Source organism: Mizuhopecten yessoensis, unplaced genomic scaffold (genome assembly GCF_002113885.1).
Source record: "Mizuhopecten yessoensis strain PY_sf001 unplaced genomic scaffold, ASM211388v2 scaffold10635, whole genome shotgun sequence".
NCBI classification, from domain to species: Eukaryota; Metazoa; Mollusca; class Bivalvia; order Pectinida; family Pectinidae; genus Mizuhopecten; species Mizuhopecten yessoensis.
Genome location: NW_018408645.1, coordinates 1,709,237 through 1,726,020, shown reverse-complemented (window position 1 = coordinate 1,726,020; position 16,784 = coordinate 1,709,237). Strand labels below are relative to the sequence as shown.

Genomic DNA, 16,784 nt, shown 5'->3' with positions numbered 1-16,784 from the left:
GTCTTGGTGAGTGACTTGGATGCAGTATATTTGGAAGTAGGAAAAAATAATCAAACTGGCCACTCATTATATCATTCATAAAAATCTTAATTTACACACAAAAATTCTTGTTAATATAAATCTAAAATAGAACAGTCCCCAGAATGGCAAATACCCTAGCATGTGCCAAAAACAGAAGGAACAGTTATTTCAACTAGAACACAGACAGGTCAGTAAGGGCCCCGTCTTGTGGCAATATATCCCACATAATCATCAAGAAGCAATCTGCCCATATAGTTGAGCTTGACGTTTGACATTTGGACTTAAAAAAAATCGCAAGGAAGCAAAATATTCAGAAAGGTAAATACCAGTGCAATACTCATTTGTTAGCTTTGATTTGTTTTATTTCACCTTATATACCTCCTCCATCAAGAGCCAGGGTCAAAGTCAGAGATCCACTTTGTCTTTGACCTATGTACCCAAATGACCTTGACCATTAACCCAGTGACCCTGATCTTTGGTCAGTTGACTCATTCTTTAATTCCGACTAACTTTGCTTCTTAATATCATAACAAAATGTTAATCAGTAAAAAATACAAAACTTGACCTTGACCCTTTGGACCCCGTAACCTGGACCCAAGGTCAGTTGACTCTGTGTTAAGTTCTGAACAACATTGCTTCATAATGTCATAACAAAATTTTCCTCAAGGAAAAGGTACAAAATTTAACCTTCACCTTTGACCCAGTGACCTTGACCTTTGGTCAATTGACTCCTTGTTTAATTCTGAGCAACATTGCTCCAAAGTGTCATAGGGAAATGTTCACCAGTGAAAAGATACAAAATTCAACCTAGACCTTTGACCCAATGACCTTGACCTTTGGTCAGTTGACTCCTTGTTTAATTCTGATCAACCTTGCTTCATCATGTCATAACAAAATGTTCATCAGTGAAAAGATGCAAAATTTGACCTTGACCTTTGAACCTAATGACCTTAATCTTTGACCTTGACTTTTTACCTGAATGTGTATTTTTGTGAACTGAACATCGACCAAGTTTCATGTACATCGGTCAATAAATACCAAAGTTATCAGCCAGGAACAAAATTTGTGGACAGACAGACAGACAGAGTGATCACTATAGGGCACCCGTATCTCCGATACGGGGCCCTAATAATGTTTTTTCAATAAAAGGGTATAACATAGGAGGTTGCTCCAATACAATATTTTATTAAAACCCCTTTTAATCATTTGAGATTTGTAGTGCAAAAATTGTTTTTAAAAATGGGACATAACTCCATAAGTACATGAGGTGTAACTCCAATCGATCTAATTTATTCACATCCCAGCCATGTAAGGGTTCTGTGTACCAAGAACCAATGAAAACGGTGCACACTTAAGAGGAGTAAAAAAACAGTAAACATCTTACTGGAGTACCAATGACTTGTTTGTTGAGTGCTTATGTACTATTCAGAGAACACAAAATACGAGATGTTTGAAACTGAAAATACTCAAGAAGATTGCTGGTTGAGTGTTTGTGTGTACAATATTGAGGATACTTACGGGGTTGTTTGTTGAGTGTTTGTGTGTACAATATTGAGGATTCTTACGGGTTGTTGGTTGAGTGTTTGTGTGTGCAATATTGAGGATACTTACGGGGTTGTTGGTTGAGTGTTTGTGGGTACAATATTGAGGATACTTACGGGTTGTTGGTTGAGTGTTTGTGTACATTATTGAGGATACTTACTGGTTGTTGGTTGAGTGTTTGTGTACAATATTGAGGATACTTACGGGGTTGTTGGTTGAGTGTTTGTGTACAATATTGCGGATACTTACGGGTTGTTGGTTGAGTTTTTGTGTACAATATTGAGGATACTTACAGGTTGTTGGTTGAGTGATTGTGTACAATATTGAGGATACTTACGGGGTTGTTTGTTGAGTGTTTGTGTGTACAATATTGAGGTTACGTACTGGTTGTTGGTTGAGTGTTTATGTATAATATTGAGGATATTTACGGTTTGTTGGTTGAGTGTTTGTGTACAAAATTGAGGATACTTACGGGTTGTTGGTTGAGTGTGTGTGTGTACAATATTGAGGATACTTACGGGGTTGTTGGTTGAGTGTTTGTGTGTACAATATTGAGGATACGTACTGGTTGTTGGTTGAGTGTTTATGTACAATATTGAGGATATTTACGGTTTGTTGGTTGAGTGTTTGTGTACAATATTGAGGATACTTACAGGTTGTTGGTTGAGTGGTTGTGGTTTTTGTAGGCAATCTTGGCAAAGTGTAGTGTTTGTGTACAATATTGTTGAGGATACTTACGGGATGGTGGTTGAGTGTTTGTGGTTTTTGGAGGCAATCTTGGCAAAGTGTTCTGGCGTGGTGAGATAATTCTGCATGTGTTCCCGTGCTGCGTTTCCAAACATTTGAGCAGCCATAGGACCTTTCTCCAGGCCAAAGATGTCCATCATCACAGCAACATGCTTGTCTGCTGGGTTAGTCCGATCAGTGAACTGAAAATAGTTTGATGTTACAGTATATCTTCATCATTACCCCTTTACGGGTTGTTGGTTGAGCGTTTGTGTACAATATTGTTGCGGATACTTACGGGTTGTGGGTTGAGTGTTTGTGTACGATATTGAGGATACTTACGTGTTGGTGGTTGAGTGTTTGTGTGCAATATTGAGGATAGTTACGGGTTGTTGGTTGGGTGTTTGTGTGGACAATATTGAGGATACGTACTGGTTGTTGGTTGAGAGTTTACGTACAATATTGAGGATACTCACGGGTTGTTGGTTGAGTTTTTGTGTACAATATTGACGATACTTACAGGGTGTTGGTTGAGTGGTTGTGTGTACAATATTGAGGGTACTTACAGGTTGTTGGTTGAGGGTTTGTGTGTACAATATTGAGTATACTTACGGGTTGTTGTTTGAGTGTTTGTGTACAGTATTGAGGATACTTACGGGTGGTTGGTCGAGAGTTTGTGGACAATATTGAGGATACGTACTGGTTGTTGGTTGAGTTTTTGTGTACAATATTGAGGGTACTTACAGGTTGTTGGTTGAGTGGTTGTGTGTACAATATTGAGTATACTTACGGGTTGTTGGGTGAGTGTTTGTGTGTACTATATTGAGGATACTTACGGTTTGTTGGTTGAGTATTTGTGTACAATATTGAGGGTACTTACGGGGTTGTTGGTTGAGTGTGTGTGTACAATATTGAGTATACTTACGGGTTGTTGGATGAGTGTTTGTGTACAAGATTGAGGATACTTACAGGTTGCTGGTTGAGTGTTTGTGTAAAATATTGAGGATACTTAAGGCTCGTTGGTTGAGTGTTTGTGTGAACAATATTGAGGATACTTACGTGTTGGTGGTTGAGTGTTTGAGTGTACAATATTGAGGACACTTACAGGTTGTTGGTTGAGGGTTTGTGTGTACAATATTGAGTATACTTACGGGTTGTTGTTTGAGTGTTTGTGTACAGTATTGAGGATACTTACGGGTTGTGGGTTGAGTGTTTGTGTACAGTATTGAGGATACTTACGGTTTGTTGGTTGAGTATTTGTGTACAATATTGAGTATACTTACGGGTTGTTGTTTGAGTGTTTGTGTACATTATTGAGGATACTTACTGGTTGTTGGTTGAGTCTTTATGTACAATATTGAGGATTCTTACAGGTTGTTGGTTGAGTGTGTGTGTGTACAATATTGAGGGTACTTAAGGGATGTTGGTTGAGAGTTTGTGTACAATATTGATGATACTTACGGGTTGTTGGATGAGTGTTTGTGTACAAGATTGAGGATACTTACAGCTTGTTGGTTGAGTGTTTCTGTACAATATTGAGGACACTTACAGGTTGTTGGTTGGGGGTTTGTGTACAATATTGTTGCGGATACTTACGGGTTGTGGGTTGAGTGTTTGTGTGTACGATATTGAGGATACTTACAGGTTGGTGGTTGAGTGTTTGTGTTTACAATATTGAGGATACTTACGGGTTGTTGGTTGAGTGTTTGTGGTTTTTGTAGGCAATCTTGGCAAAGTGTTCTGGCGTGGTGCCATACTTCTGCATGTGTTCCCGTCCTGCGTTTCCAAACATTTGAGCAGCCATAGGACCTTTCTCCAGACCAAAGATGTCCATCATCACAGCAACATGCTTGTCTGCTGGGTTAGTCCGATCAGTGAACTGAAAATAGTTTGATGTTACAGTATATCTTCATGATTACCCCTGGTATATATCGATTTTTCTTGGTGTGTATGAAATTTTCTGAATACTGAAGTAGAATTCCAAGGACAGTAATTCAAATTTCATTCAATGTATACAGTATGAATAAATATTTGTTCTGATATTTGAATTTATATTTGATGCTTTTAATTTAATTTAAAGAAATCTATATCATATATATATCTTTTACTTAGGAACACAAATTAATGGAGTGAGTACCAGATTCCCTTAACTTGCTTTATCATTTTCAATGCAACAACATATGTAGTCCGAGATGGAAATTGTACCCGATATTATGGTAACGGAGTGAATGTGTCCATCAAAAAGTGTTTGGATATAGCATTTGTTCTTCATTATGCATGAATATACAAAACGTATTATCAATATTCTGTGTGAGCGAACAAGTTCAATCTTCAGTAAAAAGAGAAACTTTCCTTGTTTCTTATTGAATGCAAGTTATTCAATAGTTTGGTTTGGTTGGGTTTAGTATTGTTTAACATCCTATCAACAGCTATGGTCATTTAAGGACGACCTCCCCTGTGGGTAAGATGCATTTGTGTAGTTTATGCGTCTGTGTTTTGGGAGGCTGCGATATGTTCATGTTTGTCTCCTTGTGATAGCGCAGAACTGATGCTGACTTTATAGTGCTACCTCACTGAAACATACTGCTGAAGACATCCAGCAGGACACCCCACCCGGTCACCTTATACTGACAACGGGCGAACCAGTTGTCACACTCCTAAATTGTTCATGGATAAATACTAATATGATTTCAATAGCATACAGCATTAGTACCCAACAGTTAAACATGATCTTGATTATGAACTTAGTATACAACATTTTATATAGCACCCTATCTAGCTAAAGTAAGCCAATCTAAAGCCGTTTACAGTACATAAATATACAATTAATACAATGAGCATATACATTAATCAATACAATTTGAGGAATTCGCAGGAGCTGCCTCATCAGGTGCTCACTACTTGTCCTTTGCCACCTTGCTAATATCTCCCTATGTGTGTATGCCTGCATGTCTGCTGGAAATGTAATGTATTATGTTTGTAGTGGGATACCACAACATCCACCCCAGACCATTGGTATGACAATGTATACAGTATCATGAGTGCTTTTGTCTAGCTACTGTGAGAGTCAATCACTGAGGTTCATCAAACACATATAAAGGAGACAAGCTTGAGCAGTGTGGTTGGAACCTCCTAAGGGTCATGCATTTGACATTCCCAAGACACTAGAATGTTGATTTTGTTCATAAGTTCATAAATAACTGACTGATATTAATAATTTACTTAATAACTAAGTTGTAATAGATAGACAGAATGACAATTCCTCATTATGAGTTGGAGTGATATGTTAAGGATCAAATAGGACATAATGATAATGGTACAACATGAAAGTACATTTATACAACATTGTATTTCATGTTAATTCCGTCAGTTTATCACAACTTATTAACCAGCATTCTTAAATCAATTTTGCATGCATTAACAAAGGTCACAGACAAGCAACCTGGGCTGTGAGCTAGAACACTTACATGTGCAGAAATTTCTAGCACACTGGGGTACAGTTAGCAACAAGCGGGCCAAGGGAGGTAAATAGGGTTGCACACATCTCTAAACCAACTCAACGCAACCACGGTATAAAGTGATATAATTTAGTTTGTAGAAAAATATATACAATATATAGAATTGTTTGTTACATTGTCTAGTGCTGTTAAGAATTATTCTTATTGTGAGTAAATAGCAAAATGCTTTCTTTTGTCTTTTTCTTCAAATAATAAACAGACATGGAAACACTACATGGTATACATAATTTCAAATAAATTGTACTCTCATAAACAGTACATGACATGATTCCATTTCCTGTTTATCTTAATTTCAATTACTTTTTGTAATGAAATTTGACTTTGATGTTGAAAGACAATGAAATTTAGTATTCACAAATATATTTGAAATGGCATGCAATTAATGATGTGCTACATAAGGATAGCTAGCAGGGATTATTGCCCTCTTTTGAATATTCCTCTTGGATATGTCTGTGAGATAATAAAAACACTTACAAATTTTTTGAGGGATCCTCGAAACATTTTCTCAAATCCTAGTGCCAGAACACAATCTGCTAATCCTGAGCAAAAGACATCATCACATGTAAGATATTTCAAATATAGGAATACAACTTACAACAGAACCAAGGGATCCTCTGTTCATTTTCTCAAATCCTAACACCAGGATACAGTCTGCTAGTCCTAGAGAGAGATAGAAATTATACCATCACATAGTCCAGCATACAAATCCAAAGTATAGAGAACATGATTTGCAGCCTTCTTCCAGGAGAAGGGTTACAGAGAAGAAAAATTTTGTGTTTTGTTTACAAATAGCATGTGTTCAGTAATAAATATTTAAGTAAATGAACAGACTTTTTTTTCAAAATAACTACAGCTATAATCATGTAGCATGAAAACCCAAATCTTAAAAAAAACAGCCCACAGTATGTACACTTAAAAACGATCTGCCATATTGGAAGATGTCTACTTCGGAATAAGATTCATCAGTTTGGTGTGAATAATAAGGGCTAAGTTTGTTTTAAACAGAAACAGGACTTGAAAACTGATGTTGCAACTTTCAAAAATGTCTGTTTCCTTAGTTAAGCAATGAGTGTAAATGACTCTTTTAACTTATTCACTCCTGAAGACACATTTGAACCCCTCCGATTCAAATGTTGGAATAGTTCATTATGAAATTTAAAAGGTGAATGACTTAACCGCTAAAAACAACTATTGGGCGAAATGTCAGATTTTTGACAGCTGACTTTACTGATCGGCACACTGTGGCCAAGAAGAGAGAGACATCCAACACTCCAACATTACTGCTGTCTTAGATTGGATGTCTCTCTATTAACCCATTAAATCTACATATATATACGAGACATTAAGTTCGTCAATGGGACTGCTATCTTACACAATGTCTTTATTCTACACATAGGTATAGGAAAAACTGTGAATTTTAAATACAGTTTTTGATGAAATGTCTACATTGATTGCTTTACCTACCTCCCTGGATGAATTGTTTCCCCATGACTAAGGCAGTGGATCCTGTTGCACAATTGTTATTCACCTGGAACAAATATCACACCAACTTAGTAATATTAGGGTCCAAATTCATCACCTTCCAAAATAGGGAGAGTATTGACATGTATTTGCATGTTTTACTTTCTACCTCCACACATGTATGGAATGATGAACTACAACACATGACTTATAATTTGAATGCTCTAACCAGTAAAATATTGCCTGTCTGATATGTTCAGAGACTCACATTGTAAACTGGAATCCCAGTCATACCAAGCTGGTACACAGCACGCTGCCCACAGGTCGAGTCACCTTCAACATGAAACATTAAGAGGCTCATTTCTTGCAGCAATATTCTCAAGTCAAGTACATTACAGAAACAACTATATTGTTGTTTAATTAATTTGTATGTTACCTAGAAATTCTACTGTTGTTTCATTCACAACACTATCTCTTGTTTTTTACCCAGCCTTGGTTCTATCCCAAATTCCATTTCTGTGGTTAGAATCTCCATGTTCCCCATGGTTACATTTGGCAGACTATGAATATACCGTGAGATAAGAAACATAAATAAAATAATATAAAAAAGAATAAGAAAAAAAAAAAGAAAAAAAACATAAATCGTATAAAAAACATAGTATCTCACCATACACATATCCTACACAGGCTTGCTCGACTTCTTCAAATGATATTCCAGCATCTTCAAGTGCCTTTGTCCCTGAAAATAGCACACACACAAGTTAAGCAGACATTTCAACATAGTTAAATTGAACTTTTAAAGATGTGATTAGATTTCTTAAAATTCTCAATAAAATTTTATTTTTCTCACCTGCTTCTTTCGCCATCTGTGGGTAGTCAAAATTTTCTCTGCGACCAGGCTTTTCAAACTGAAACAATACACGTCAGTTTTAAAGAACAAGCTTTAATTGCAAAATACAGAACCTTATCTGGATGGGGCATGATTCCCATAAAATGTTGTTAAATTCATAGCAATCCAATCCAACAACTACCTTAGGTATCATTTATGTCTACAAGTTTTAATATATATACGGTACTAGGGTAATGTTCCTTTTTTCAACAAAATTAACAGATAGAAATTAGAATATGGGCATAATATCCAAGTAAAAGACAGGATCAGAAAATAAGTGTAGATGCACAAGTTCCAAATGTTGTCAAAATGTGATAATATCTGTGAAGTTTTTTTTTCAAAATTTGGATCAAAACTGTTGGAGGGGTTTTGTAGACATTTTTTGACAAAATTTTACAAAAGAGAAATAACCCAGAGGGATCTCTGTGCCAACCATCGTAAGCTCTTCTTACCAGTAGTTCTATGCAAGTTTGATATTTTCCCTTCAAAAGTTTGTTTCTGTTGAATTGATAGTCTTGTCAACAGTACATGTATATGAATCCTGTGGAAAATTTTGATTAAAATTTCCTTACTGCTGGGTTTGTCCATGTCCTTTCAAAGTGATACCCTTTTCACTTCTTGAGAAACTTGAACTCTCAAAATCCAACAAGACTGACTGGGATGTAACATGCATGACTATGGAACAAGGAGTACCTCCTAATGAACTCCCAAAATCGAAGATATCAGTCTTTCTTATCTAGAGAGTGAGATTTTTTTTACAGAGTGATATTGCCAAAAAAAATCAAGATCCTCTGACTAACAACACCCAAAAGCATATTAATCCAGGTAGGTTTCAATCACAACACGCTCAAGCGTTACCAATGCGTGGGTTTTTATTACGGTCAACTAGTTTCGACTCTATGTGCGAGTCTTCATCAGGACATTTTTTCAAGATATTTCAGCCCCTGAAGTACTAAAAATTGGGTGCAGTTTTACATTGTTAGTTATTACATGGCGTCATCAATAGATAGATAATACACAATAGTGAAGGGCAGGTAAGCCCTTCTTAGATGTTCTAACTTTATAGATATGCTGTGATTATTAAAAATGTCTTTCTCTGAAATTCAAACTTATTGTTCACATGTAGTTTTATATATATTAACGTGCTACGGTATTTCCGTAGATGATTTTATTATATATTCGTAGAGTGTTTGTTTGATTAATTTAGTACATCCTGGCACCATGTGCCGCTTGACAGTGAAATATTTGTTGGCTGTTTTTCTCTTCCGCCCTCACTTGCAGTGTCTGACGATGAAGTGGTGTCACTTATCATCAGGTCTTCTTTGAGAGTGTGCATTGTTTCCTCCATGATTGGTCTGATTGTAGATGCTGGTCCCATAGTTGTTATTCCAGTGGCCGGCCGTACTCTGAATTTTACATTGTCTAAATGTTTTTTGGTTAAGGCTTCCGCCGGTAAGTCCTTAGTTGTTTCTTCCCTCACTTCTGGTTCGATTTTATATAAGGGGTGTTCATTCTGTTGGTGGCGTTTATTATGTTCTCTCCTGCCATATGCCCGTTTGCAAATTTTGCAAACATAACTTGTCTGCTTTCCTCTGCCGTGTCTGAGATTGACATGTCGGCGCAGGCTCCATAGTGCACCGAACGTGCTCCCACACAGAATGCACGGGAGCCATAATTTAGGTCTCAGAGCTTTTAGTTTCTTTATGGCTTTAGTATTGTTGGCTGCTGGCTTCGATATAATAGTTGAGTTCTTTGCTTTTGTAGTTTTCGTATTTGCCATTATTTCTTTTAGGTGATGATGTTCATTCCCCACGGTCGTTGTGTTTTCAAGATATGAATCGACGCTTCTTCTGTTCTTAGCCGGTTGTTGATGTTATGTATACCTGACACAATGCATGTAGCCATAACATCATCAGCATTGTGTCCAGGTGCATTGAAATGTGCCGCGACTGGCTTGCGCTCATCTTGGCGCGCAATGTCGTAGAGGTGATTTCTGGTTCTGGTGTTTATTGTGTTGGACGTTTGACCTACGTATTGTAGTTGGCATTTCTTGCAGTTTATGACATATACCGCATTAATGCTCTGACAGTTTATGCTGTTTTTAATTTTGTGTGTTTGTTTGGTGGTGTGGCTAGTGAACGTGTCACATACGTTCATGTGTTTGCAGATTCTGCAGTTTTTTCCACATGGCCGGCTGGCAGATAGTCACTTGTGAAGTCACTGCGTACCAGATAGTTTCTGATTGATTTAGGTTTGGTATAGGCTACTAACATTCTTGAGGTTAAGATTTTCTTTGTTTCCGGGTTGTACTTAAGTATGTGTTCATTGTTTCTTATGATCTGCCCTACGTTTGGGTTAAAGCATATTAGTAATACATACCTATCAACCCTGACTTTAATGCAGAGGTTGAGATTTTTGTTACCAGATGAAAAGTGTTTTTGAAAAGCATGAATATTTTTTAATAGTCATGAAATGAATATTGAAGTTTTACCAACATATATCATTAGGTTCATTACTTTTTTATTTGCAAAATTTTAACTTCGTTCGGGTATTATTTAAGTCCAGAAATTGTTCACAGCATCTGGTTCATGTTTTAAAATACACAGATGTTGTGTTTATAATTATTGCTACGAAGTTGCAGATGGCACATTAGTAGTTGTCCACCTTTGATTGATATCTGAAACCTCACTTAATGCAATGGAACGCCAGTCACTGCTATCACACTTTCTTGATCAAGGGCCTCGAATGGCCTTAGAAACCTGTTATGTCTGACTGATCAACCCATGCACATAGCTTTCACTGTTGGACATTGTAACCAGGCAGTTAGTTTTTAAGAAATATTGAGCAAAGCTATACATAAAAGCATGAGATTTAAATAGCAGGAGCAAAAGCACTGGGAAATGGTCCAAGATCAACCGACTCACTCAGATCAAGAGAGTTGATAAGTGGGGTAATATTGTGCTTTCAATAGCTGACCATGTAATTTCTATGCTAAATGTACAGTAACATATTTACTGTTTTTCGAGCATTCAGATATTTGCCTAATGAGTTATGTTCTAAAAGCATGAAATGAAATTTGATCATTCATGTAGCATATTTAACCTATATATCTGTTTGAAACATATCTTACATGATCAACTGATATGTGTAAAACTGATAACACAGTAATAACAGATAAACGTTATGTGGACCCTGTACCAAATGTCATACTTACTGACCACTGTAGTCTGTATGCTCTTTACACTGCCGTGGCTTTGGTACATAATCTTTTCAATAATATTTTAAAGAACACAACAAGAACCTAACTTGACTTCATTCATCATTTTTTTACCCACTTTATCAGGTCCAGTACACTCTGCCGATTGAGCTATATATAGCTATATAAACCTATAAATTATAGCTGAACTATATTTTCTCAGATTTCAATTTTCATTAAAGCAAAGTCACATAAAACAGTAAGGTTTTGATAATGTTGACTACAAAAAGCATACAATAAGATGTTTATTATCATTTTTCAGAAATGCAAAAATTTCCATTTTTTTACACCATTATTTTTAAAAAAGAATACGTCTACTGTATTCTTTTTTTTTTAAATTTGAATCAAACTTGTCGTATACTTATATTTAGGCCTAATGTCTTTTGTTATCAACCGAATGATACAATTTTCTTTCAAAAAAGAAAATCACTTGAAAATAGCTCAAATAACCTATTTCACATAGGTCAATAGAGCTATTACAGCTATAGGCCTATAGCTCAATCGGCAGAGTGTACTGGACATGTTTATATATATCAGTTATCACTTCCATTCTTCTAATTTAAATAATCTCCGTCATCAAGAAATGACGCTCCCATCTTGAAACATTTTATCCTTACAAAAAAAAAGACAAATTCCATAGAAATCAAAAGTTGGTGAATGCTAAAATGTAACATTTATACCTAACAGCACATTTACTAATGCAACACTTAGTCTTAGCGCGAGGGTTCAAAGATCGTTGCGTATGCTTCCTCCCCTTTCATTAAATTCAAGCGATCATTAGAAGTTTGAATATAATTAACTCAAAATTTAAGTGTTTTTCAAACAATCACACGATTCAATTCTGAACAAACCTTGGTCATTCCGACCCCAACCACAAAAACACGCCTTGACAGCATACTCGTGCTTCTGTTTACTGCTGCGGCTGCCATCTTGCAGATGCTTGAAGACCCGGATCGAACTATTTTCAGACGTGACCTCAACCTCATAAATTACTACGCGAAATTAATTTAGACATTTTTTTAAATATTGATAGTTTTTTATCGATAGAGTAACATAAATACCATTCTTTATCGTTAATTATATTGTGAAATGCCTTATATATTTATAAAGATGGACATTTAACCATTAGGCAGAACTACTTGTCATCGCGAATTTTTGTAATGATAAGTAATCAGTCTGTCGTAATTTTGGCGCGGGTCATTGTTATGATTCCTTAAATATTGGATAAATTCGGTATTTTTTCCAACATTGGACGACCCGAAATGGATGTCAATTGAAACTTTGGACATTATTCTTAACATCTGACTGATGATTCCAATGAATAATCTGCATTTTGATCGTATGGTTCATCTCTGAAAGTCAGACAGGTGAGACAAGTTTGATGCCAAACCGAGAGATAATTTTTGACAATTTGTTTACATTATCGTCTAGTGGACAGTGTTGCAGTTAACTCGAAGGGAATCAAAAAGATGATATCAACTTGCATATGCATAACAGATAGTCCATGTCATATGCTAGTTGATAGGTCGACTTTGCCAAAACTTGATGGATGTCATGCATGGCGCATCTTTTACCGGGAGCTACCATTTGTTGATAACCTGTGACGAGTGTTAAATCTAGAGGATGCATGCACCTTTCCGAAGTGTTGACCCCTTTTTTCCTATTTCCATGTTAACACATCATAATATTAATCTTCGTCTTCCGATTACGTTACATTACATCCCCTTTCCTGTTGATTGTGTTGTATTTCCTATATGACCATAACTACTGCGTTAAATTGAGGCATAATTATAATTGGAGATAATGAACGAGCTTGGTTAGCCAGCACAGTAGTGAGTACTCTACTGTACCGTATCGGTTCACAACATTCAGAGATAAATTGTTAACCATACAGTACATTGATAATTGATGGCATAATGATAAATAAAATCACCTGCTATCATTACAGATTGTTTTATTGAACTGTAAATTCCAATTATAATAGAAGATCTGGCTTTGTCATACAAGTGACACTGTTATTACTTTCAACCATTACTTCAGTTGACTTTCATCACCATTGTAGCTCCAGTGCAATATCATTTGTTACTAAATAAAATATAATTGACATAGTTACTGTTGTGTGCTAATGATACTGTTTTCATTTTGTATATACACATACTTATGATATTGAAACAGGTGCACTTTTAGAGTGCTTGTATGTTCAGTTGACCAAGTTATATTAAGGCGTCGTATAGATCTTGAGACCTCAGATAAGTGACCATGTATAGAGAACAATGTTTTAATAAGCACCAGATTGATTTTCATAGAGTACCTGGGTTTATTTACCAGAATGCTGATAAAAAGAACTTTGCATATTGCATACCCTTTACCAACATTTTACGTGTACACGTCTCTAGCAGCAGTTATCACTCCTATTCAGTATCCATTAACAGTTTTGTTCTGATAGAAGGAATTCAGGCAACTAAATAAACAGATACTCAAAATAAAAGCTTCATACAAATAATTACAAGTATAATCTAGTACATGCATATATATTCAAATTTTAAATGATTTAATTTAGAAATACATAGCTGATTTCCTTACAAAATCGCATTGATAGTCTGTTATCCTCCAGTTTAAATCATTTTATTAACATCAGGTTCACTGTGGTTGGTAAAATGTATGCTTTCAACTGAAAACAATTAGAACATTTTATACATTTCATTCTACCATTTTGATTGTCTCAAGGGACATAACTGTGAGATACTTCCTGTTATATATATGAGCATGGTATCTACTCTATTGCTGGTGTTGTCTTTTAATATTTTGTTTCCTTTCCTTTAATTTTATTTCACTTAGTTAGAAGTCATATATTTCAAAAAGGTTTTAAATTGCATCAATTGAGAACAATCTTACTCCACCAGTACTACATGAATGTTCTTTAAAATTGTGCATGAAGTTGACAATATACAGTGGGGGTAGGTACTTATTAAGGTAACCCCAAACAGACATCTTTGATTTAATTTAATGAATATTGCATTTGTTGATATTTCAGATGTAGCTATCAAACCAATGGTAATCATGAATGGTGAAGTTCCAAGTGTTCCCATAACAACACTTGCGGGAATAACAAGTTTGACAGATTGTAAGTAACTGGCTACCCTAAGCCAAATTGTTTTGCTTGTTGCTGTTTGTATATCATGGGACACATGTGTGCAGGTTTAAAACCCATCCTCAGCTGTAAATCACACTTCATATTTTCGGGGTTGAAACAAACAATTTTAGGTACTTCAAATGTTTTTGAAAATGAAAAAGACTGATCAAAATCTTTAGATAAATCAGTAACTCACTAGCAAAATTTCTAATTCTTTTCATTAAGTATATCATGAATCAACATCAACAAATAAACTAAGAACAGATACTAGGAAAGACGATCACTGATGCAATTAGGGCTATTTTGTAATCTTTGTTATCAATATTCTGTTGTTTTGTTTTGTACTACACTATTTACAGTAGTTCATAGCTATACCATTATGAAATAAAATAAAAAGACGAACATGTGAAACATTTCTTTATTTACATAAAACTTAAAACTGTTAACTGCAATTTAAGAGATAATATTAGCCATTTTCTTCTAAGATGATGGTATATAGCTTTGAGTCATATTATTGAAATTATTTATATTAATAATGAATTTATTTATTGTTTTTTGTTTTTACTTTTTAGTGCTACCAGAACTGCCATTGCCAACACCGTTGCCATCAACAGTTCAAAACAAAAGTCTGCTATATCATGCCAGATTAGCTGAAAGTGCTAAGCGGCACTTGTCCAAAAGAGATGAAGGGTTAACTCAGCAGATCGTTCATGCCTTGCGGCAGACATCTACTGATCATATGTAATTTATTATTATTAATTTTAACAAGAGTGTCAACAAATATGTATGATTTCTTTCGCGTGCCCACTGTTGGTAGAATATTTAAAAATACTATTCAAAAGTTCAAATATTTCCTATGAAATAGAGGTAGGGCAATTAGTTGTTTTTTTTAATCTAATAACAAGCCCAATCTATAAGCTATTATACACAATAAAACTTAATTACTTGTCAATGATGAAAGAAGAATTAAAAAGACATCTTTTTTTTCAACTGTTATTTTCAATGTCACTGTTGTATAGGTTGAGTATTTTGTACAAAGATTGTAAGGTTTTATAATTGGTAAAGTTTACTTCAGTATCTTGCAATTTGTTATATGGAGAAAGATAAAGATATCTCTGTAAATGATACAGTACTTACATTTAAGTGCATAACACTGTCATGAAAATCAAGAGAGAGAAAAAAAATGCCTTTCCTGAATTGAGAATGAGAATGCTTTCAGCTTTAAGAGTTCATTTGATAGAAAGATTTATCTTACCATCAGTGTGACGCAGTTAAGGGGGATGTGTACATTTCTAACCTTGTACAATTTTCATTGTCACAGAGAGTTGAAAGACAGTTTGGTGGGTGATAGCATTGAAGGTGATATACCAGAGCTGTTACGGGGAGTGCTGGCCGCTGATCCCAATGTGTTTAAAGGTAAACAGACACACAAATTTATGATGGACATGTGTCTGTGCAACTAAAAATGGTTCCTGATGTGATATTTATGAAACAAGTATCTGTTTTTGTGGTAGCCGAATGGAATTTGGATTTTTTATTTTTACTTTTTCAACATGCACAATTACACATCTTGGAATATTAAGACTGGAAAAATCCAGTGAAAACACCACAATTTTACCTTTGTCATGAATTTCTTTAAATATGTTAGTGAACTTATAGTGTTATAACACTACATATCAATATATGTGACAACTTGAAAATAAGGTAATTTGACAATTTGATATGCTGTTGAGATGGGAAGTATTTAGTGTTTGCTTTGTGCAAAATATTTGTTGACAAAGACTATATATTACAATATATTGATATAGGAACAAGGAGCCAAACCAGTGGTAGGAGTGGGAACCGCAGTCAACAGAAGCAGCAGTCTTCAGCGGCTCCCTATCCAGCACAGAACTTCCAACCCTTCCCTCAGAACAACTCTCCAAGGTAGTTACTTGTCGGGTCAAGGATTGAAATGTCTGTTCTGTCTTGAGACAGTGTTGTAGAGAACCATTGCTGAAATGTTTCCGTTATAACAGTATCTGAAGGGGGGTGGGGAATGTCTACTAATTCCTATATAAACCATTGTGGTTGACATAAATTGACAAAGAATGTTTGGGTTTGGTTACTAACTCCTAAAGAAGTGGAAAAAAATAAATGAAAGATAAGTCAAAGGCACTGTTTAAGACAAGTGTAATTTCTTAATCCATTGCAGTATATTTGATCATCTTATGATGAACACACATTTTGTTTTCTGAA

General features: G+C 35.4%; 2 protein-coding genes across 4 annotated transcripts in view; one reads left to right on the top strand and one right to left on the bottom strand.

Annotated features, from left to right (window-relative positions):
* Positions 1-12,361, bottom strand: part of LOC110461537 (non-specific lipid-transfer protein-like) — a 28,108-nt gene extending 15,747 nt beyond the window's left edge. The window contains exons 1-7 of one of the 2 annotated variants that reach the window (XM_021515042.1): positions 12,265-12,361; positions 8,119-8,176; positions 7,936-8,007; positions 7,537-7,601; positions 7,272-7,335; positions 6,403-6,467; positions 3,978-4,168 (exon numbers count right to left, since the gene is read on the bottom strand). In XM_021515042.1, coding sequence (XP_021370717.1) covers positions 3,978-4,168; positions 6,403-6,467; positions 7,272-7,335; positions 7,537-7,601; positions 7,936-8,007; positions 8,119-8,176; positions 12,265-12,342 — 593 coding nt within the window. In that variant the 5' untranslated portion in view covers positions 12,343-12,361. Of the gene's footprint in view, positions 1-3,977; positions 4,169-6,281; positions 6,347-6,402; positions 6,468-7,271; positions 7,336-7,536; positions 7,602-7,935; positions 8,008-8,118; positions 8,177-12,264 lie in introns of both variants that reach the window. The other variant, XM_021515043.1, reaches the window with a different exon arrangement.
* A 227-nt stretch (positions 12,362-12,588) lies between these two features.
* LOC110461536 (nipped-B-like protein B) overlaps positions 12,589-16,784 on the top strand; it is a 36,464-nt gene continuing 32,268 nt past the window's right edge. For both annotated transcript variants that reach the window (XM_021515041.1, XM_021515040.1), the window contains exons 1-5: positions 12,589-12,780; positions 14,448-14,537; positions 15,119-15,287; positions 15,868-15,962; positions 16,355-16,472. In XM_021515041.1, coding sequence (XP_021370716.1) covers positions 14,465-14,537; positions 15,119-15,287; positions 15,868-15,962; positions 16,355-16,472 — 455 coding nt within the window. In that variant the 5' untranslated portion in view covers positions 12,589-12,780; positions 14,448-14,464. The remainder of the gene's footprint in view (positions 12,781-14,447; positions 14,538-15,118; positions 15,288-15,867; positions 15,963-16,354; positions 16,473-16,784) is intronic.